The 23,286-nt window shown below is 42.9% G+C and overlaps 2 protein-coding genes across 2 annotated transcripts in view; one reads left to right on the forward strand and one right to left on the reverse strand.

The window, feature by feature from the left end:
• LOC113657299 overlaps positions 1-23,286 on the forward strand; it is a 1,727,325-nt gene that overhangs the window by 11,731 nt on the left and 1,692,308 nt on the right. The window contains exon 7 of the mRNA XM_047822072.1: positions 1,636-1,746. Within this exon, the coding sequence (XP_047678028.1) occupies positions 1,636-1,746 (111 nt within the window). The remainder of the gene's footprint in view (positions 1-1,635; positions 1,747-23,286) is intronic.
• Positions 14,966-21,829, reverse strand: LOC125146164 (transposon Ty3-G Gag-Pol polyprotein). Its single transcript, XM_047822106.1, has 2 exons — positions 15,993-21,829; positions 14,966-15,177 (listed from the first exon to the last, which is right to left on the reverse strand). The coding sequence occupies exon 1, from the start codon at positions 20,838-20,840 to the stop codon at positions 16,104-16,106; it is 4,737 nt and encodes a 1,578-aa protein (XP_047678062.1). The 5' UTR covers positions 20,841-21,829; the 3' UTR covers positions 14,966-15,177; positions 15,993-16,103.

Raw genomic sequence — 23,286 nt, forward strand, 5'->3', positions numbered from 1 at the left:
ATCATTGAAGAGTTTGTGTGAGGGGTGTGGGGTGAAGAGTGTGTGTGAGGGGGGTGTGGGGTCAAGAGTGTGTGTGAGGGGTCTGTTTGGTCAAGAGTGTGTGTGAGGGGTATGTGGGGTGAAGAGTGTGTGTGCGGGGTATGTGGGGTGAAGAGTTTGTATGAGGGGTGTGTGGGGTGAAGAGTGTGTGTGAGGGGTGTGTAGGGTGAAGAGTATATGTGAGGGGTGTGTGGGGTAAAGAGTGTGTGTGAGGGGTGTGTGGGGTGAAGAGTGTGTGTGAGGGGTGTGTGGGGTAAAGAGTGTGTGTGAGGGGTGTGTAAGGTGAAAAGTTTGTGTGAGGGGTGTGTGGGGTGAAGAGTGTGAGAGGGGTGTGTGGGGTGAAGAGTTTGTGTGAGGGGTGTGTGGGGTGAAGAGTGTGTGTGAGGGGTGTGTGTGGGGTGAAGAGTGTGTTGTGAGGGGTTGTGTGGGGTGAAGAGTGTGTGTGAGGGGGTGTGTCAGGTGAAATAGTTTGTGTGAGGGGTGTGTGGGGTTGAAGAGTGTGAGCGGGGTGTGTGGGGTGACGAGTTTGTGTGTGCGTGGTGTGTGGTGAAGAGTGTGTGTGAGGGGTGTGTGGTGTGAAGAGTGTGTGTGAGGGGTGTGTGGGGTGAAGAGTGTGTGTGAGGGGTGTGTGGGGTCAAGAGTGTGTGTGAGGGGTCTGTTTGGTCAAGAGTGTGTGTGAGGGGTGTGTGGTGTGAAGAGTGTGTGTGAGGGGTGTGTGGGGTGAAGAGTTTGTGTGAGGGGTGTGTGGGGTGAAGAGTGTATGTGAGGGGTGTGTGGGGTGAAGAGTGTCTGTGAGGGGTGTGTGGGGTAAAGAGTGTGTGTGAGGTCATCCACAATGCTGTGGGAGGCCATTGGCTGCTCATAAGCACATATTAATCATCACATCTATTGAGTCTTTATCCTTTTTAACATTTAGTGTATAGTCTGCTGGTTCAGTGGTTAAGACTGATCACTGATCAGATGTCTGAAAAGTTACATTTCTTTTTACTTTTTAAGTTAACCCTGATCTTTAATCTAGGGGTGCAGCGTAATGGCTGACCCTCCATTCTTACCCAAACTTTTTACATTCTAGATTACATACAGAAAATTGTACTGTACAGGATAAAAAAACAGGTTGTGCAGAATATGTGCATGAAAATGTGAATCTTTACTTTTCATTTGGAATTAATTTGAGGAATTCATATGATATGCTGATAGCAGGTAATGACATAAAGTTTAGTTTACGATGTCTAAAACTACAGGTATAAAACTCAGGTATGTTTCAAAGACAAAACTATTACAGATTAATGAGATTAAGTAACGCTATAAGAGCAGAGCTGTGCTCACACTAAGAAGCATCGACTTTCTACGGCCTGCTGTACTTCCTGTATATCTTGAGTGACAGATGTCTCTTCCAATCAGCAGTACAAATTCTATTCGACAACTATACCTAACTTTTTTGGTTTGTCTGAATTGTCTTTGTTTTTGCATTTGTTATTTTGTTTTCTAGTTTATTTTGTTTTTCACTTCTCAGTCACCGTAGTATATGTGCATGAAAATGTGAATCATTACATCATGTAGATAAAACTACCAAAAATGTTTCTCTCTACTCTTTAGTGGAACAAATGAAAGACCAGATTCCCCTGTGCCCAGTGGTGTGTCTATGAAGAGTGATCAATCACTGCCACTCCCACTCAACTTTAAAGGTGGACCATCCTCTATGGAAAGGTATTTCTCTCTCCTCACAGCCTCAGATATAACTTTACTAATGGTTCAGAGTTCAGGTTCTTTTTAGCTTCAATAGAAAGTGTTGTTTAGTTGTTAAATTTCAAAGCTACTAGTGAGCTAGCAACACATAGCTGTGATGATTAAATGTAAAGGTTATACCAGGTAATGTTCACATTTATGCTAGCAGGAAATCTAACTAGTTAGGAAAGACATGTTAATAAAACACAAATGACTGAAAGGACTGATCAACAATTCTGTGTGAGAAAAACATAAAGAGTCAAGATTATTAATGTTTAGTTATAAAGGCTAACACAAAGGTCTGGAAAGAGGTGAAGCAGAGACCCTGGTGGCAGTAATATAAATAACAGGGTGTGAATGTGACAATTTATTTTTCAACTACATATATTTTTCATTGAATTCCATGCATTTTAAATTAGGATGAACTACTACTAATAATTACAGAGTAATAATACTTTTAAACAGTATGTAAACGCAGACACTGTGTCTAGATGTTTTAATTTTCTCGAGGCTTTGGGCTAGTTTCAGGTCTTACACAGCATGCAAAATAAATACTAAACACGTCACCATTTTTCTCAGTAAATATATTTCTAAAGGTGTTGTTGACAAGAAATTTTCACCAGAAGTCGATAACAACCCAAAAAAACAAAACAAAAAAGTTATGTTTTATTAGATGGAATGACACAAGAAACACACCTTTGATACTGATGACGGCTTCAAGACGCCTCCTGCATGGAGAAACTAGTCCCATGCATTGCTTAAGTGTGATTTTGACACATTCTACTTTAAATTTTGAAGGTTCCACGGGTCTCTTCTATGAACTCTGAACTTAAGTTCTTACCATAACTTTTTATCGGATTCAAGTCAGCTGATTGGCTGGGCCATTCTGGCAGCTTTATTTTCTGTCTCTGAAACCAGTTGAGAGTTTCCTTGGCTGTGTGTTTGGGATCATTGTCTTGCTGAAATCTCCACCCTCGTTTCTTTATCATCCTGGTAGATGGGTCTCTGTATATTTTTCCATTCATCTTTTCTTTCAATTATATGAAGATTGTCAGTGCAGAATGCTGAAAAATACTCCCACATCATGATGTTCCCACCTCTAAGGCCACTACCCTAAGGATACTCCCACCTCTAAGAAAACTGTGGGTCTGGTGTTTTTGGGGTGATGTGCAGTGCCATGTGACCTCCAAACATGGTGTATTATGACATCCAAAGAATTCAGTTTTTCTCTTATTTGACCAGACTATATTCTCTTAGTATTTCACATGCGTGTCTAAATGTTGTGCAGCAAACTTTAAACAAACTTCAACATGATTTTTCTTCAGCAGTGAAGTCTTGTGTGGTGAGAGTGCATACAGGCCAATAGTTGCTTATTGTTTTCTTTGTAACAATTGTACCTGCTAATCTCAGGTCTTTCTGAAGCTCTCCATAAGTTGTTATTGGCTCTTGAACAACTCTGGTGATATTTCTTTTCACTCCTCTGTCAGAAATCTTGCAAGGAGCACCTGGTCATGGCACAAGCTGTGGGAGGCCATTGGCTGCTCATAAGCACATATTAATCATCACATCTATTGAGTCTTTATCCTTTTTAACATTTAGTGTATAGTCTGCTGGTTCAGTGGTTAAGACTGATCACTGATCAGATGTCTGAAAAGTTACATTTCTTTTTACTTTTTAAGTTAACCCTGATCTTTAATCTAGGGGTGCAGCGTAATGGCTGACTCTCCATTCTTACCTAAACTTTTTATGATCTAGATTACATACATAAAATTGTACAGTTCAGGATAAAAAACAGGTTGTACAGAGTATGTGCATGAAAATGTGAATCTTTACTTTTCATTTGCAATTACTTTGAGGAATTCATATTAACATTTACATTTACAGCATTTGGCAGATACCCTTATCCAGAGCGACATACATAAGTGCTTAAATCTCTAACATTGAATACATTAATGCTTGTTCACTAGGTTACATACTTAAGATACCATGATATTAAAACATTTGTTCAAAGTTACAATGAAAATGTGTCAAAGGCTTTTTTTTTTAATGCAAAAGATAAGGAAAGAATTGCTAGTTGAAGTGTTTCCTGAATAAGTAGGTCTTCAATCGCCACTAAAAATAGCCAGTGACTCAGCTGTCTGGACCTCTAGGGGAAGTTCATTCCACCACCTTGGTGCCAGAACAGAGAAGAGTCTTGTAGTATACTTGCCTCTTACCCTGAGAGATGGTGGAACCAGTCGAGCAGTGCTGGTAGATCGGAGTTTGCGGGGTGCAGTGTGAGGAATGATGAGGGCTTTGAGGTAAGAGGGAGCTGGTCCAATTTTGGCTTTGTAGGGCAGCATCAGTGTTTTGAATCGGATGCGTGCAGCTACTGGAAGCCAGTGGATGGATCGCAGCAGTGGGGTGGTATGGAGAACTTTGGCAGGTTGAAAACAAGCCGGGCAGCTGCATTTTGGATCATTTGCAGAGGACGTATTGCGTTCATAGGTAGCCCTGCAAGCAGTTCATTGCAGTAATCCAGTCTAGAAATGACAAGAGACTGAACAAGTACCTGAGCAGTCTGTGAGGACAAAAATGGCCTAATCCTTCTAATGTTGTAGAGAAGAAACCGACATGAGCGAGTCACATTAGCAACATGAGAGGAAAAGGACAGTTGATTGTCTATGGTTACCCCAAGGTTGCGAGCTGTGGCTGAAGGGGAGATCAGATCTTTGTGCTAGGATATAGCAAGATCATGACCTGGGGATGAATCACCTGGGATGAACAGCAGTTCAGTTTTGCTAGGATTTAGCTTTAACTGATGAGCAGTCATCCATGATGAAATTTCTTCCAGACATGCTGAGATACGGTCAGAAGCTGTGGTATCTGAGGGTGGGAAAGAGAAGATAAGTTGTGTATCATCAGCATAGCAGTGGTAAGAGAACCCATGTGATGAAATAACTTCACCAAGAGAGTGAGTATACATGGAGAAAAGAAGAGGACCAAGTACTGAGCCCTGTGGGATGCCAGTGGAGAGTCTGCGTGGAGCATATGTCACTCCCCTCCATGTTACCTGATATGAGCGTCCTTCCAGGTAGGAAGCAAACCATTCCCAAGCTGATCTTCAAATCCCAAGACTCCTGAGGGTGGATAAGAGAGTCTTGTGGTTGACCGTATCAAACGCTGCTGAAAGGTCAAGGAGGATAAGGACGGATGACAGTTTGGCTGATCTAGCAGCATGTAGCTTCTCAGAGACATCCAAAAGGGCTGTCTCTGTAGAGTTAGCTGCTTTAAAGCCAGACTAGTTGGGGTCTTGAAGGTTGTTCTGTGAGAGATAGACAGACAGTTGATTATAGACAATGTGTTCAAGAATTTTTGAAAGAAATGAGAGAAGTGATACCGGTCTGTAGTTACTGATGTCTGATGGATCCAGAGCAGGTTTCTTTAGGATGGGAATAACCCTTGCTCTCTTGAAAGTAGTTGGTACCTGACCAGATGCTATGGATCTATTGACGATAGTGGAAATGAAGGGCAAAAGGTCTTGTGAGATGGTCTGGAGCACAGTGGTAGGGAGTGGATCCAATGGGTAGGTGGTATGTGACAATGAAGGTGTAGGGGAATGCATACTCTGAGATGCAAGTGCAGTCGGGGCTGAAGTGAAGGTCCGGCAGATTTCTTCAATCTTCTCCTGGTAGAAAGAAGCAAAGTCTTCTGCAGTCAGGGAGGATGAAGAAGGTGGAGCCGGGGGCTTGAGCAGAGAAGAGATGATGTTGTGGAATTTCCGAGGGTCATGTGAGGAAGCTTCAAGCTTTTCCTTGTAGAAGGAAGTCTTGGCAGAAGTCACATCTGAGGAGAACTTGACAAGAAGTGTTCGGTAAAAATCAAGATCTGCATCAAGTTGTGATTTCTTCCACTTTCTCTCTGATGATCTTAGCTCTCTTCGATTGTTGCGCAGCACATCTGAAAGCCAAGGAGCAGAACAAGAAGTTTTCTTGGGTTTAGTGAACATAGGACAGAGGAACTCCATAGTTGAGAGAAAAGTATCTGTGGCTGAGTCCAAGGGTAGTGAGGAAAAAGATTCAGGATCAGGAAGGGAAGAAAGAGTGCCAGAAGCTACAGATGAAGGGGAGACAGAGTGAAGGTTGCGGCGGGTAAGAGCGAGGGGATGAGAGGTAGTTTTAGGTAGGATAGGTAAAGTGATGGTGAAGGATACCAGGTGATGATCAGAGACGTGTAGAGGGGTAGCAGTTACGTCTGTAGCTGGAAAAGGACGGGTGAAAACCAGGTCCAGGACATTGCCTCCTTTGTGTGTGGGGATGTAGCTGTTGAGTGTGAGGGTGAATGAGTCGAGAAGAGACAGGAGGGAAGAAGAATGTAGCATGTCAGAGGGGAGTTTGAAGTCACCAAGCACTGTCAGGGGGGAGCTATCGGAAGGGAAAGCACTAAGCAGTGAGTCCATTTCTTCCAGGAAGTCTCCTAGGGGACCAGGAGGGTGGTAGACAACACTGATCACAAGGTTGATTGGAGAGGTAACTGAAATGGCATGGAATTCAAAGGAAGAGATGGTTAAATGAGAGAAGAGGAGAGGTGTAATGCACCATTTCTTTGACAACAATAAACCTGTACCACCACTCCTGCCTGTTTCTCGTGGTGAGTGAGAGAAAGCATAGGCAGAGGATAAAGCAGCTGGTGTAGCAGTGTTCTGTGGGGATATCCAGGTCTCTGTTAGTGCAAGGAAATCAAAGGAGTAATGGGAAGTTAAAGCAGAGATAAAATCAGCTTTCTTTACAGCAGACTGACAATTCCAGAGCCCACCTACCACCACTGTTTGAGACTTACACAACAGAGGAGGGTAGATGAGGTTACTGGGATTGTGACCTCTGCTCTGTGGATGAGAGCGTCTGCGAGAGTAGGTCTTGAGTACAGAGATGGGTTTAAGGCACATATTTGTAGTCAAACAAGTGTGAGAATTAAGGTACAGTAGAATATATCAAACAGAACTAGACACTAATGTTAGAGAGAGATTCTGACAAACGAGAACCTTCAATTTAAATAGGTAAGCCTTGCCCCCAATTCACACCTTAAGGGAGACTGAAACTACTCCTGATTAATCAGCTGGGAGAACAACAAAGACCAACACTATAAAATCAACAATGGTATAGAATATAACACAATTCAAATCACACTACTCTAGAACAAAGTGAGTTAAGCAGATAGTATACAAAAGACAGGAACCTACTTTACCAGAAGACAATATAATCAAATGTAGAGAGTTAAAGCATATGATATGCTGATAGCAGGTAATGACATAATGTTTAGTTTATGATGTCTAAATCTACACATATAGAACTCAGGTATGTTTCAAAGACAAAACTATTCCAGATTAAACAGTGTAAGTAATGCTATAAGAGAAGAGCTGTGCTCACACTCAGAAGAATTGACTTTCTACGGCCTCACATAGCGGTGATGATTAAATGTAAAGGATAGATAGATAGATAGATAGATAGATAGATAGATAGATAGATAGATAGATAGATAGATAGATAGATAGATAGATAGATAGATAGATAGATAGATAGATAGATAGATAGATAGATAGATAGATAGATAGATAGATAGATATGGATATAGATAGATATATGCACACATAAATGAGATAAATGTGAATGAAGGCAGATTGATGGGCACGTTTGAATTTGATAAAATGGGATTGAATGTGGACTTGGCATGACACTTTAGGCTTTTATCAATGATACAGACATTTTCAGTTAGGTAGTTTTGAAATACCTTAATGACATGGGTTCCTTTGGCACATGTATACTGGTTTATGCTCTTGTTTGGATTGAAAGAAGGAGACATACATGTCTTCACTTAAGGAGCCCAGTGGCTACCAGGTACCAAGCCTCTGTTGGTCCCTTATCCTTTTTGCTCCAGGTGTGCAGTGTAATAACCCCCACCACGTAGTGGGGGCCAATAAATCTGTCATAATTCATATCGATATATCGGGTGTCAAATAATGTAATTCCATGGCACATCATGTTTCAAACTTTGGGTTTTGGATAGGTAGCACACCACTGTTCTTCCCCTCACAGATGGCTTCTGCAATTACATTGTTCTGTGGACCTTTGTAGGTGCATGTTACAAGAAATTCAGTCATGTGATAAAATTTTTAGTAAATGCTATTTTTCATGACAAAAACTTGCAAATACTTGAGGCTTTGACATAGAATTAATGCTCTGAAGTTTTACAGAAAACAATTATTTCGACATTGGTAAAGTTTTGTCTACAATTTGCATTGCCATTAGTTTTATGATTCTAAAACTTTTTTTTGAAAAAAATCTTTGAATGTAAATGTAGCTGCCTGGGAGGCCTGACATTGTAAAGTCCAAATTTGTCCTGGAAATGAAATATCCTACAGTGACCTCAGTTTTGATCACAGAGCCATTACAGTGCAATGTGGAGTCATTCTGCTGCATGTACCTCATTTAAACTAATTTATAATAAATACCACACTTCGTGAAGTCTCAATCCAGCAATCTTTCCTGTATGATTCCAACAGTTTAATCTCTGACGCTGTTTGCTCCATAGCCTGTTAACATTTCTGGAGGATTTTACTTTCGTTTCAGAGTCATGCAATAAGCAATAGACTTGGGTTAATTTAAACCAAACTCAAAAAAGAGACCAACACAATAATCATGTGCTTGGAATGTCAGCAGCATGAATGCAGGCCAATACTTCACATCATGGGACTGCTTGGAGGGTATGTGAACTATAACATCTTGTTGATGACAGAGATCAGAAGAGAATGACCAGACTGGATTGAGCTGACAGGCAGTCTATAGTAACTCAAAGCCTGTGACTCAGTAAATCATTTGTAGAAAGGTATCCTTCATACAGTATAGGGTATTTTTCTGCCTGTAGTCAGTTACATGTTGCATGTCTTTCCACATTCATTGTGGGTCATTGCTAATAAAGTGATCTTTTATTTTGGATGGATGTGAGTTTTTATTATATTTATGATATTATTTTTTCTTTGATGCCGTGAGTAAGATTAATCCTGGCTTTGACTCTGCCACCCAAACTTCATCATGGTCTTTGAGCAGTGAGTGGACTTTAGAATTTACCAAGTGCATTGGTTGGGACTTATATATTTTTATTGTTCTAGAGAGTACAACATCATCCACACACTGACTGAGGTCGAGGTACAGATGCTGCATATTTCTCTAGATCCTTCTGGGACATGTTAAAATCAGTACGCTCAAAGCGATTTTGAAGAACTTTGATGTTCTTGGTGATCAGATTCTCATGTTTCTGTGACATGTTGTATGAGGAGTTTAACAGCACAGAAATGAGATCTGAATGGCTCAGGTGAGGGCAGCTGTAATGATGGCCCCAGGGCAGAAGATCTAGTGCGCCTTTTCCACTGAGGCAGTTTGAGTGCTGGTTCGGAGCCAGAGCCTAATTTAGAACCAGTTCTTTCTCTTTCGACCGCCAAAGCACCGGCTCCGAACCAGGAAAAGTGGCTCTTAAGTAGCACCAAAACGTTGCTGGTCTAGACTTAAGAACCGCTTGCGTCAGGAGCTAGGGGCGGGGCTACTGTTAGCGCATTTGATAATGTACCTTAAGTATACTAATGTTTAATACATTTTTACTTTACTGCGATATGATACATTATCAGCACACATGATAGTAGGTAGCTACATGCTAAGGCTACATTTTTTTCTTTGTTAACAATAAAATAACGTTATGTATTTTATCGATTACAACCTCCGTTTATACAGATTACATGGAGCTGCACGTACACGTTTTATTCACTGCGTTTGGGTGTTAATGTAGGTTCACAAAGCCATGGGCATTAACAGTAAAGCAACATCCGCCATTGTTGTTGTGTTTGTGTTTACCGCTGCTGCGCTAACGTTGCTGGGACACGTGACACGTATACAGTGACGTCACACTCGGCGCTGTGATGACTTTGAACCAGCACTAGCGCTAGCTCTGAACCAGCACCCGGTTCTTTCTGGTGGAAAAGAGGCATTTGATAGTCTCCACCATCAGAGTGTTGGTGAGTGATCAATATTCTACAAACTCCATTTCCAGAAAAGATGGAACGCTTGATAAAATGCACTAAAAACTACTAACAGACAAAACAGACTACATTTAACAGGCAAAAGGATAAAGAAAAGATCTTCTGTGTTTTCACTGACAAACTTAATTCTATTTCTTCCTTTTCTCTCTTTCTTTTAATTTAACATTTGGCAATTTAAGTTACTGATTGTTGCTGTTTTGCAAGTGGAACTTTTTGTAAGACTTGATCTGCTTGACAGTCTGTGGTAGCTGTTGTCTTACTTCCTCTTCATGATGCACCATTTTCAATAAGAGACAGATCTGGAGTGCAAACAGGACAGTTGAGCACACACTCTGTGCCTATGAAGCCACACCTATGTTATAACAAGATCAAGGCCTGGCTTTGTCCTGCTGAAATAGCCATGGAGTTCCTGGGATAGATTTGTCTTAGATGACAGATAGATCTGTCTTAGATTAGATAGATCTGTCTTGATGACAGATTATGTTTGTCCAAAATTCCAATATTAACTTCATCGATGGTAGTCGGGGCAGGGGCATTGGGGCAGTTGTGGCCTAATGGTTAGAGAGTCTGACTTGTAACCCGAAGGTTGTGGGTTCGAGTCTCGGGCCGGCCACGACTGAGGTGCCCTTGAGCAAGGAACTGAATCCCCCCAACTGCTCCCCGGGCGCTGCAGCATAAATGGCTGCCCACTGCTCCGGGTGTGTGTTCACGGTGTGTGTGTGTTCACTGCTGTGTGCACTTTGGATGGGTTAAATGCAGAGAACGAATTCTGAGTATGGGTTACCATACTTAGCCGTATGTCACTTCGCTATAATTTCACATATATGCAGATTGCCCATGCTGTGGGCACTGATTCACCCCCACACCATCACAAATGATGTTTTTTTTACCTTTTCTTAGTCGTTTTCATCTAAGGCACATAGAATCAGGCTATATACGGAAAATAAACTGAAACGAGGACTCATCTGACCACAGAACAAGTTTCCACTGTCTTTTGGTCCACCTTAAATGATTTAGAGCCCAGAGAATGTGATGTCATATTGTTTCAGGCTGCATTTCTGGATGCAGCATTGAACTGTGTTAAGTGACAATGATTTTCCAAAGTACTCCTAAGATCATGTGGCTATGTCCATCACAGTAGCATGAGGTTTTCTTATACAATACCACCTGAGGACTTCACGTGCACTCAGCAGAGGTTCCCTTTCGAGAGAACTCAATGCTGCATTTTGAGAGAACTCGTCGCTTCTGTGAGGAAGTTGTGTCTGAAACTCTGTGTGCACCCACGCCAATTTAATGGCTTGGGAAGGACACGTGACGAAGCGATTACATGCCAGTAAGTCCATCTAAGTCACATTACTCAGCTTCTTTGTCTCCAGGAAGTGTTATGTGTATGTGTGTCAATTGTTTGTTCTGTCTGTCTAGTGCAGGGAGAGAAAATATATATATATCTTAAGGAAAGCTAGGTGAGAAAAAAATAATATGTTGCAATCTAAGCATTTTAAGAGATGCGTGCATCTGTTCCCCCGCTTTATCACGGGGACGACACACACTCTCTTTGCGTTGTTTGTTTGGGAGAGGAGCATGCCCGGTCGGCTCTCGAGGGAGCCGGCTGCTTGCATTGCGAGGGATTCCATCTGCGTACTCTCCGATCCTGCCTGGCTTTATTTTCAGCTTCGGCTGCACCTCGTGGTTCAGGTCCCGCCTCCGCCGAGGTGGCGTGGTGGCTTCGGTCATGGGGCTTGCAGGTTGAGGAAACGGAGCAAGAGACAGGTTTTTCCCTTTCTCTTTCCCTCTCCCCTATCTCCGTTGACTCGGTTTCGGGTTTTGGGAGCGGAATGGAGGTCTGTGAAAAACGACAGCCACCTGCGTGAAGGTGGCCTCCGGCCTGAAGTCAGAAAATGGTCATCTAGCTTAGAATGGACGACACTAACTTCCTCTTCAGGCCAATCTAATTTCAACCTAGACACAGTGCATGTCACCGCCTCGAGGAGCTCCTCGAACACCATTGATTGTTTCGGCTGTTCAGAGGGGGGAAACCCCTGCACGCCTACATCGAGCTCCTCAGGGCCTGATGCGGAAAGCAGCATGCCAGTGCACTGTTTCAGGGCACCCGGGAGGTCTGCACGAAGTTGTCACTGATCTCAGACAACCAGGCAGCATGGAAACTTCTGCCACGTGTGTCTCAGTGGGTCCTGGATACCGTAGGAAAAGGCTACAGGATCCAGATTGTTGGCAGGCACCAGGCAGTGTTCCTCCAAGAGGAACTTCTCTCACTCCTGAGGAAAGGGGCCATAGAGCATGTTCCCCTCCCAGAGAAGGATTCCGGCTTTTACAGCCGATATTTTGTTGTTGCCAAGAAGGACGGGGGGCTGCATCCGATTTTTGACCTGCGGGCTCTGAACTTTACTCTGAAGACTTACAAGTTCAAGATGCTCACGCTCAAGGTTATTGTGTCCCAGATCAGGTCCAAGGACTGGTTTGTGACTATCGACCTCAAAGATGCTCATTTTCACATAAGCATTCTGCCACAGCACAGGAAGTTCGTTTTTGGGAGCGAAGTGGATGAGTATTGTGATATTCCTCTTGGCCTAGCCCTTTCACCATGCACATTTACAAAGTGCATGGATGCTGCCCTGGCACCATTGCATACCCAGGGCATCCATGCGCTGAATTACCTGGATGACTAGCTCAATCTGGCTCAGTCAAATGCTATGGTGGCCAGTCATCGAGATGCTGTGCTTGCCAACATGAGGTCTCTAAGCCTCAGGTTGAACCCAGGAAAGTGTGTGCTTTCTCCTTCTCAGAGAACCACCTTTCTGGGGGTAGTTTGGGACTCCACCAAGATGTGGGCACATCTGCCTCCTGCTCGGGTGGCTTCCATCTTGTCAGCAGTGAAAGCTATTCGACTAGGCCGAGGCCTCTCTGTCGTGGAGGCACAGAGGGTGCTCGGCCTCATAGCAGCAGCCAACGTTATCCCTTTCTGTCTGCTTCACATGAGGCCATTCCAGCTCTGACTCTGAACCCCGAGATGCAGAAGCTTTGGGTCTGGCTCCTGAGGGGTACCAGTTGCTAGAGGCAGGCCTCTCATCTGAGGTGACAGAGACTCTATTGAATGTTAGTGTGCCCTCCACTAGGAAGCTTTATGCTCTGAACTGGAGCCTTTTTCGCCTATGGTTCCATGAACACCCAGTCAGTACAGTGCTGGAGTTTACATTTACATTTACAGCATTTGGCAGACGCTCTTATCCAGAGTGACGTACATAAGTGCTTAAATCTCTAACATTGAATACATTAATTGTGGTTCACTAGGTTACATACTTAAGATACCATGAGTTTAAAACATTTGTTCAAAGTTACAATGAAAAAGTGTCAAAGGTTTTTTTTTTTTAATGCAAAAGATAAGGTAAGAAGTGCTAGTTGAAGTGTTTCCTGAATAAGTAGGTCTTCAATCGCCGCTTGAAAATAGCCAGTGACTCAGCTGTCCGGACCTCTAGGTGAAGTTCATTCCACCACCTTGGTGCCAGAACAGAGAAGAGTCTTGTAGTATACTTGCCTCTCACCCTGAGAGATGGTGGAACCAGTCGAGCAGTGCTGGTAGATCGGAGATTGCAGGGTGCAGTGCGAGGAATGATGAGGGCTTTGAGGTAAGAGGGAGCTGGTCCATTTTTGGCTTTATAGGGCAGCATCAGTGTTTTGAATTGGATACGTGCAGCTACCGGAAGCCAGTGGAGGGATCGCAGCAGTGGGGTGGTATGCGAGAACTTGTAGACCTGCCAGCAGTGCATTGCAGTAATCCAGTCTAGAAATGACAAGAGACTGAACAAGTACCTGAGCAGTCTGTGTGGACAAAAATGGCCGAATCCTTCTAGTGTTGTAGAGAAGAAACCGACATGAGTGAGTCACATTAGCAACATGAGAGGAAAAGGACAGTTGATTGTCCATGGTTACCCCAAGGTTGCGAGCTGTGGCTGAAGGGGAGATCAGATCGTTGTGCAAGGATATAGCAAGATTATGACCTGGGGATGAATCACCTGGGATGAACAGCAGTTCAGTTTTGCTAGGATTGAGCTTTAACTGATGAGCAGTCATCCATGATGAAATTTCTGCCAGACTGTTACAAACCCTTTTTGTATGTGCCTAGGGGTCAAGGGTGCAACATTAAAACCCTGAACGTGTACTGGAAATAAGTACTAACTGGAAACCACCAAGTCCACAATAGTGTCTTTTATTCTAGTGAACCATACCATCACCAAACAGTCCCAACATTATATACAAACTATATACATTATAATTTTTACAAAACAAACCCCAAAAATAATTCACATCAAAACAGGGACAAGAGAAAAGAACAAGACCGTGCCAACTCAGGGAAAGAAACAAAACAATCTTACTAAACCGGAAACAAAACTTCTAATCTAACTCAGTCACGATAAACCATACGTTAAACAAAAAGAAACATCTTCAGCGGGCAAGACGCCCTAACTACACTACACTTACTAGAAACAAAAATACAAGGGGTGGCACGTGTCACTAACCTAGTGTTCTAAACAAGTAGCTGTAGCTCAGTGTTGCATATGTACATCACGTGATGTCTTACCTGTTCTATCTCTTTCCCCGTTTATGGTGTGATTTGATATTTAAGCAGCCAGATAACAGTCGGTAGGAAACATCAGAGAGACAGGACCAGAATGAGGCATGGAACACTGATACAGCACAGAACACAGACTTAATCAACAAATTCACACAAGGATGGTACAGGACAAAACAAAAACCACACGAGTCAACCACCAGACAAACAAAAGACGCCGCGTGCCAGAGAACTCCCGCCTCCTGCACAGGTGTGCCTTTTAAATCCCACGTAGGGCGCCCCCATTGGTGGAGCTGCACATTGTCATCACCATGCATCGCTGTGATTGGCAGACACACACTGACCTGTTAAAACAAAAGTGAGGGCAAAAGAGAAGGGAAGAAAAACAACAACAAAACACCATTCCAAAAAAACTAACAATATTATGGGGGACGTAACACAGACATGCTGAGATCCGGTCAGAAGCTGTGGCATCTGAGGGTGGGAAAGAGAAGATAAGTTGTGTATCATCAGCATAGCAGTGGTAAGAGAACCCATGTGATGAAATAACTTCACCAAGAAAGTGTGTATACAGGGAGAAAAGAAGAGGACCAAGTACTGAGCCAACAACAAAACACCATTCCAAAAAAACTAACAATATTATGGGGGACGTAACACTCCCCTCCTTAAAAATAAACATGTCACGTTTATTTCAAAACAGATTTATCAGAGTATACTCTAGACAGAGCATCAGCTAACACGTTCTCTGAACCCTTTTTATGTGTGACCTTCGATCCTAACTGGCCCAGTCTGACCCACTCCTCAACAGCACACACACTCAATGTGGATGATATTATCGTTTATTTTCTGCACACAGAGCAGTAAAAAGGAGAGAATAGTGAGTCTTTTCAGCCGGGATGCAGCTCCGTCCACAGCAGTTCTCTCTAACTCTGCTCTCAATATAACAAACAATTTACTCAATGTTGTATTTAACAAGACATAAAAATAAATCAAAATTCTGCAATGTCTTAAATTTAAATGTGATCGTATAGTGCATTTAACATTAATTATGAATATAAATCAAATTATTAGAACATTAATACAGCATAACAGTTTCAATAAACATTTTCAAAACACAGGAAATACTATAAACAATTACCTGCACACAGAGCAGTAAAAAGGAGAGAATAGTGAGTCTTTTCAGCCGGGATGCAGTTCCGTCTACTCAAGAAAACATTTCACGCAGTTAGAGCACATGGGAAAATGGCGGACATTAGTGCATTCATGCAAACGGAAATAAAAGTATGAAAATTCCAAGAAACATATACAGAAAACACTCCAAAAATCAACCAATGCCCACTGTGTGCAATCTCTTACATGCATTGTCTAATATTCGAATATTAAACCAATATTTTATAATTCTTAGCACGGAGCTGCAAAAGAACCGACTCACCCACAGCAGTTCTCTCTAACTCTGCTGCAGATATTTCGAACTCAGCACGCAATAGTGCCACCGGCGTGGCCAATAGGGTGCGCGATTACATTACAGCAGGATTTATTTAAAGAACCCTCTGTAATATTTATCCCGTTACATATGCTTGATGTCAATGTTATATCCCTGAACCACCAATGACCAACGCATAAGACGTTGATTCTTATTATACATTCTAGATAGGAAAACCAGAGGGTTATGGTCAGTGTAAACAACTATAGGTGCACTTGAAGTACCAGGTACACTTCGAAAAACTGCAAAGCGAGCAACAATGCCAATGTTTCCTTTTCAATGACAGAATAATTTTTTTGATGTTTATTAAATTTTTTTGAAAAGTAACAAACTGGGTGATCTACCCCTGCATCATCTTCCTGCAGAAGCACAGCCCCAGCTCCCACAGCGCTCGCGTCCACTTCCAGCTTAAAAGACCGCCCAAAATTTGGGGCGGCCAAGATTCGAGCACTAGACAACATAGCTTTCACTGCCTCAAATGCATTCTGGCAATCCTCAGTCCAGACAAAAGAATTAACTGGGCTAAGCAAACTGGTCAATGAGGCAACTACTGTAGAAAAGTTTTTACAAAAACTACGGTAGTAGCCTGCCATACCCAGAAAACGTCTTAACTCCCGCCTAGAAGTAGGCACAGGAAAATCCGCAATAGCAGTCACTTTAGCGTCTACAGGCTTTACCTGGCCTTCTCCAACTTCTTTTCCCAGGTACGTTACCCTTGCCTTACCAAAGACACATTTAGACAGATTGAGAGTTAATGAAGCTTTCTCCAAACGTTCAAACACTGTACGAATGAGTTTCAGATGTTCTGTCCATCCAGTTGAATACAGTACAAGGTCATCTAAGTAAACATTGCAATTTGGAACTCCAGCCAATACTGTTTGTATTAATCTCTGAAATGTGGCAGGTGCATTCCGTAAGCCAAACGACATTACATGATATTGCATAAAGCAGTCTGGTGTCACGAAAGCAGAGATGTCAGAAGCACGAGATGTTAGCGGGACCTGCCAATACCCTTTCAATAAGTCCAGTTTGCTGACAAATTTGGCGGAACCTAAATTATCAATGCAGTCCTCCATTCTGGGTAATGGATAACAGTCAGGTACTGTAACTGCATTAACACGACGGTAGTCAGTGCAGAAACGAAACGAACCGTCTGGCTTGTGTACTAAAAGGCAAGGAGAACTCCAAGGGCTACTGCTGTGTTTAGCTAACCCATTCTGCAACAAATAATCAGTCTCTTGCTTCATAATAGATCTTTTAATGGCATTAACCCGATAAGAATGTTGCTTAATAGGGGATGCGCCATTAACATTAATATCGTGTTGCAACACGGTAGTTTGAGATGGAACATCTCCGAATAAAGAAGGAAAATCAGTAATAACGCCCACAATGTCTCGTCTCTGATCTTCAGGTAAATGAGAGAAATGGGTCGACAAGTTTTTTAAAATTTCAGAATTTTCCAACTTTGCACATTGTGGAGAAGTATTACGTAAGATTATGTCATCTGCACCAACTTCGTCCTCCAAATCTGATTGGATTTCACAAGTCAGAGCCACAGAAGATTCCATGGGCCCTATGGTCACCTCAGCAGATCTGTTCTGTGAATCATCCCTGGTGTGATAAGCCTTGAGCATATTGATATGACAGACGCGTGACTTACGCTTTCTGTCAGGAGTTCGGACAACATAATCAGTCTCACTGATTTTTCTCAACACAACGTATGGACCTGAGAACCGTGCTGATAAGGCAGAACCGTGAATCTGCAGCAACACTAAAACTTCATCTCCAGGCTGAAAAGAACGGTACACAGATTTGATATCATAGCGTTTCTTCCTTTTTGACTGAGCAGTGGCTAACCACTTCTGTGCAAAACTGCATGCATAATGCAATCGTTCACGAAAACGACTGACGTAATCCAGAACATGCATCTCTGAATTCGTATCGGCTTCCAGCATTTTCTCTTTGAGAACTTTTAATGGTCCTCTCACAGTGTGTCCAAATACTAACTGAGCTGGACTGAATCCCAAGGATTCTTGCACAGTTTCTCGGATTGCAAATAACACTAGAGGAACACCCTCATCCCAATCATTTCCAGTTTCCAAGCAATATTTTCTCAACATGGATTTTAAGGTCTGATGAAACCTTTCAATAGCTCCTTGGCTTTCAGGATGGTAAGCACTGGACACTCTGTGTTCTACACACAGTGACTTTAAAACTTGTGCAAAAAGTCGTGATAGAAAGTTTGTTCCCTGGTCAGTCTGTATAACCTTAGGGAGACCAAACGTGGAAAAGAATTTAAGCAACGTTTTTACAATCACTGGAGCAGTTATTTTTCTCAAAGGCACCGCCTCAGGAAATCTAGTAACTCTACACATAATAGTGCACAAGAATTGATTACCACACTTCGTTTTAGGTAAGGGTCCGACACAGTCGACAAGCACCTGTTCAAATGCCTCACCCATTACAGGGATAGTCGAGAGAGGAGCGGGTGGAATCAGCTGATTCGGTTTTCCCATTAGCTGGCAAACATGGCAAGTTCGACAAAATCTAGCAACATCTCTCTTTATCCCTGGCCAAAAAAAATGTCTGAGAATGCGATGATATGTCTTTGTCACTCCCAGATGTCCAGACAATAAATGCTCATGTGCCAAAGATAGAACATTTTGCCGATACTCGCTAGGAGCGACAATTTGATAGACTGCATTCCAGTCTAGGTCTGTGTCAACCCCTGAACTCCACTTGCGCATTAACATTCCACCTTCTAAAAAATAAGCAATGTTTCTCTTTTTAACAGCGTCAGGGTTAACAACGCTAGAGAAGCATTTGCTTAAGGTCTGATCTTGATTCTGTGCAGTAATAATCTTTTCTCGAGTTACAGGCAGCTTCAAGTTACTACTACCAAGCGGCCCTTCTGAGTGTTTTAAGTTAGACTTTGTTATATCTTCCCCAACCACATTGTGCACCATGAATGTATCAGCCAAATCGACATCTTCCACAAATTTCCGCGATTGTGCGCGTGTGACTACGCACGCGTAAAACACATCTGGAAAAGCTTTAGATAACTCATCAGTAACTAGACCCATTTTCGGAGTGTCCGTAACTTCCAACATGGGCATGACTTCGCCACCAGCTAAGTCATTCCCCAAGATAAAAGTTATCCCTTTTACCGGCAGTGAAGGACGTATACCAACCTTCACGTAACCTGTAACAAGCGCACACTTCAAGTACACGCGATGTAGTGGGACTTTAACCACTCCCATCTCAATGCCCCGGACAAAGACACTTGAGCCACAATATGAGTCGGGTGACAATGATAAAACATCAGCTAAAACAAAAGATTGATTTGCTCCGGTGTCCCTTAATATCTGTATTTCTTTTTGATCAGTCGCATCGTCCGATAAGGAGATTAACCCCTTCATCACGAAAGGTTTATAACCAACATCAGGAGCATCCTGTGTCCCTTCGGAGCTAAAACGTCCTACCTGACACATAGCATTCAGTAAGCCAACGCTTTTAGGCTGCTGTGTTTGTTGTTTACGTTTTAAAGCATTACAGTCAGCGATTAAATGGCCCTGTTTATGACAATAAAAACACTCACGAACATCTTTAGATGAAGGTGCGACCTTTGCCCGAGAAGACTGATCGGGTATAGGAAGAAAAGGCCGAACTGCGCTCTTATCTGTGCGTGAAGAAAACACTGTCTTATGTGTAAGGACAAATTCGTCTGCTAAAACGGCAGCATGTGACAGCGATGATACCTTTTGCTCGTTCAAATAAACCACAACACGTTTCGGTAGACAACTTTTAAAATCTTCCAGCAAAATTAGTTCTCTCAATGAAGCAAAGTCTTCCACTTTACTGGCACTACACCATTTATCCAGCAAAGCACTTTTCTCACGGGCGAACTCTACAAAAGTAGAATTAGAACTCTTTTTATGGTTACGGAACCTCTGCCTATAGGCTTCGGGAACCAATTCATACGCACAGAGAATGGCTAATTTTACGGTGTCATATTGTAAACTCTCCTCCAAAGGTAAAGTCGAGAAAACCTCTTGTGCCTTACCCACTAATTTGCACTGAAGTAAAATTGTCCATGCTTCTTTTGGCCAACAAAGTGAAGTTGCGATACGTTCAAAGGCATTAAAATAGGAGTCAACCTCGGTTTCCCTAAAATGAGGTACTAACATGATATTTTTACCAACATCAAACGTACCCGCTACTGAGTGTGCACCTGCCAGGGGAGAGGCCATAGCAACTCGCGAGGGCACATGTGCAGAAGGAGCTGGCATCACTTGAGGAGGAGGAACCGGCTGCGCGACAGCTGCACCACCAACAATTTTCATGGCATCCAATTCCAACTGTCGCATCCTAACTTGTTTCTCAGCCTCAATCTCAAGTGTGCGTATCTTAAGGCGCAATTCTAATTCAGCCTGTCGTTTATCCGCTTTTTCTTGAGCTTCCATTTGCAAACGAGCTATCCGAACTTTTAACCTCATATCCCCCTTGGAACCAGAGGAAACAGGTGAAAATGGATCAAACGGCGGAAGGACGGTCCTAACCACATCCTCTGCGCCAGTTCCGGAGAACGGCTCACCTCGCACATTCTCTCCATCAGTTATATCAGGACTAGAAATGCCTTCCGCACCGACTAACACCGAGTCTGAGTCCGAAGCAACCAGAATTTTTAATTCAAGCAAACGATTCCACACAACATCCTTAATCTCTTTCTTATGCGATTGTCTCCCTACCGGAATTTGGAAATGACTCGCAATGGCTAGTAAATCATCCTTTCTACATTTGTCAAATAGCCCCACCGTGGGGTTATCAACAAAGGTTTTTAAATCAAACGAAGTCATGATTGTTACTCCTATCCAACAAACAGCAACCCACAACCTTTCTAACACTCCCCAACCTGTACCATCACATGATTTCCAGTACATGAACAGTGCTTAATTGTTCGGGACCAGCTGTTATTTGTTACTTATCCCGGACGAGCCCCCACTAATGTTACAAACCCTTTTTGTATGTGCCTAGGGGTCAAGGGTGCAACATTAAAACCCTGAACGTGTACTGGAAATAAGTACTAACTGGAAACCACCAAGTCCACAATAGTGTCTTTTATTCTAGTGAACCATACCATCACCAAACAGTCCAAACATTATATACAAACTATATACATTATAATTTTTACAAAACAAAACCCAAAAATAATTCACATCAAAACAGGGACAAGAGAAAAGAACAAGACCGTGCCAACTCAGGGAAAGAAACAAAACAATCTTAATAAACCGGAAACAAAACTTCTAATCTAACTCAGTCACGATAAACCATACGTTAAACAAAAAGAAACATCTTCAGCGGGCAAGACGCCCTAACTACACTACACTTACTAGAAACAAAAATACAAGGGGTGGCACGTGTCACTAACCTAGTGTTCTAAACAAGTAGCTGTAGCTCAGTGTTACGTATGTACATCACGTGATGTCTTACCTGTTCTATCTCTTTCCCCGTTTATGGTGTGATTTGATATTTAAGCAGCCAGATAACAGTCGGTAGGAAATATCAGAGAGACAGGACCAGAATGAGGCATGGAACACTGATACAGCACAGAACACAGACTTAATCAACAAATTCACACAAGGATGGTACAGGACAAAACAAAAACCACACGAGTCAACCACCAGACAAACAAAAGACGCCGCGTGCCAGAGAACTCCCGCTTCCTGCACAGGTGTGCCTTTTAAATCCCACGTAGGGCGCCCCCATTGGTGGAGCTGCACATTGTCATCACCATGCATCGCTGTGATTGGCAGACACACACTGACCTGTTAAAACAAAAGTGAGGGCAAAAGAGAAGGGAAGAAAAACAACAACAAAACACCATTCCAAAAAAACTAACAATATTATGGGGGACGTAACACAGACATGCTGAGATCCGGTCAGAAGCTGTGGCATCTGAGGGTGGGAAAGAGAAGATAAGTTGTGTATCATCAGCATAGCAGTGGTAAGAGAACCCATGTGATGAAATAACTTCACCAAGAAAGTGTGTATACAGGGAGAAAAGAAGAGGACCAAGTACTGAGCCCTGTGGGACGCCAGTGGAGAGTCTGCGTGGAGCAGAGGTCACTCCCCTCCATGTTACCTGATATGAGCGTCCTTCCAGGTAGGAAGCAAACCATTCCCAAGCTGATCCGCAAATCCCAAGACCTTGAGGGTGGATAAGGGTTGACCGTATCAAACGCTGCTGAAAGGTCAAGGAGGATAAGGATGGATGACAGTTTGGCTGATCTAGCAGCATGTAGTTTCTCAGAGACATCCAAAAGGGCTGTCTCTGTAGAGTGAGCTGCTTTAAAGCCAGACTGTTTGGGGTCTTGGAGGTCGTTCTGTGAGAGATAGACAGACAGTTGATTATAGACAATGTGTTAAAGAATTTTTGAAAGAAATGAGAGAAGTGATACCGGTCTGTAGTTACTGATGTCTGATGGATACAGAGCAGGTTTCTTTAGGATGGGAATAACCCTTGCTCTCTTGAAAGTAGTTGGTACCTGACCAGATGCTATGGATCTATTGATGATAATGGAAATGAAGGGCAAAAGGTCTTGCGAGATGGTCTGGAGCATAGTGGTAGGGAGTGGATCCAATGGGCAGGTGGTAGGATTGCAGGACTGGATGAGTTGTAAAATCTCTTCTGCTGCCACAGTTGAGAAATGTGACAACGAAGGTGTAGGGGAATGCATACTGCAGTCAGGGCTGAAGTGAAGGTCTGGCAGATTTCCTCAATCTTCTCCTGGTAGAAAGAAGCAACATTTTCTGCAGTCAGGGAGGATGAAGAAGGTGGAGCCGGGGGGTTGAGCAAAGGAGAGATGATGTTGTGGAATTTCCAAGGGTCATGTGAGGAAGCTTCAAGCTTTTCCTTGTAGAAAGAAGTGACAAGAAGTGTTTGGTAAAAATCAAGATCTGCATCAAGTTGTGATTTCTTCCACTTTCTCTTTGATGATCTTAGCTCTCTTCAATTGTTGTGCAGCACATCTGAAAGCCAAGGAGCAGAACAAGAAGTTTTCTTGGGTTTAGTGAACATAGGACAGAGGAACTCCATAGTTGAGGAAAGAGATGAGAGGAAAGTATCTGCGGCTGAGTCCAAGGGTAGTGAGGAAAAAGACTCAGGATCAGGAAGGGAAGAAAGAGTGCCAGAAGCTACAGATGAAGGGGAGACAGAGTGAAGGTTGCAGCGGGTAAGAGCGAGGGGGTGAGAGGTAGTTTTAGGTAGGATAGGTAGAGTGATGGTGAAGGATACCAGGTGATGATCAGAGACCTGTAGAGGGGTAGCAGTCACGTCTGTAGCTGGAGAAGGACGGCTGAAAACCAGGTCCAGGACATTGCCTCCTT

This window comes from Tachysurus fulvidraco, chromosome 13, assembly GCF_022655615.1.
Source record: "Tachysurus fulvidraco isolate hzauxx_2018 chromosome 13, HZAU_PFXX_2.0, whole genome shotgun sequence".
Classification (NCBI taxonomy): Eukaryota; Metazoa; Chordata; class Actinopteri; order Siluriformes; family Bagridae; genus Tachysurus; species Tachysurus fulvidraco.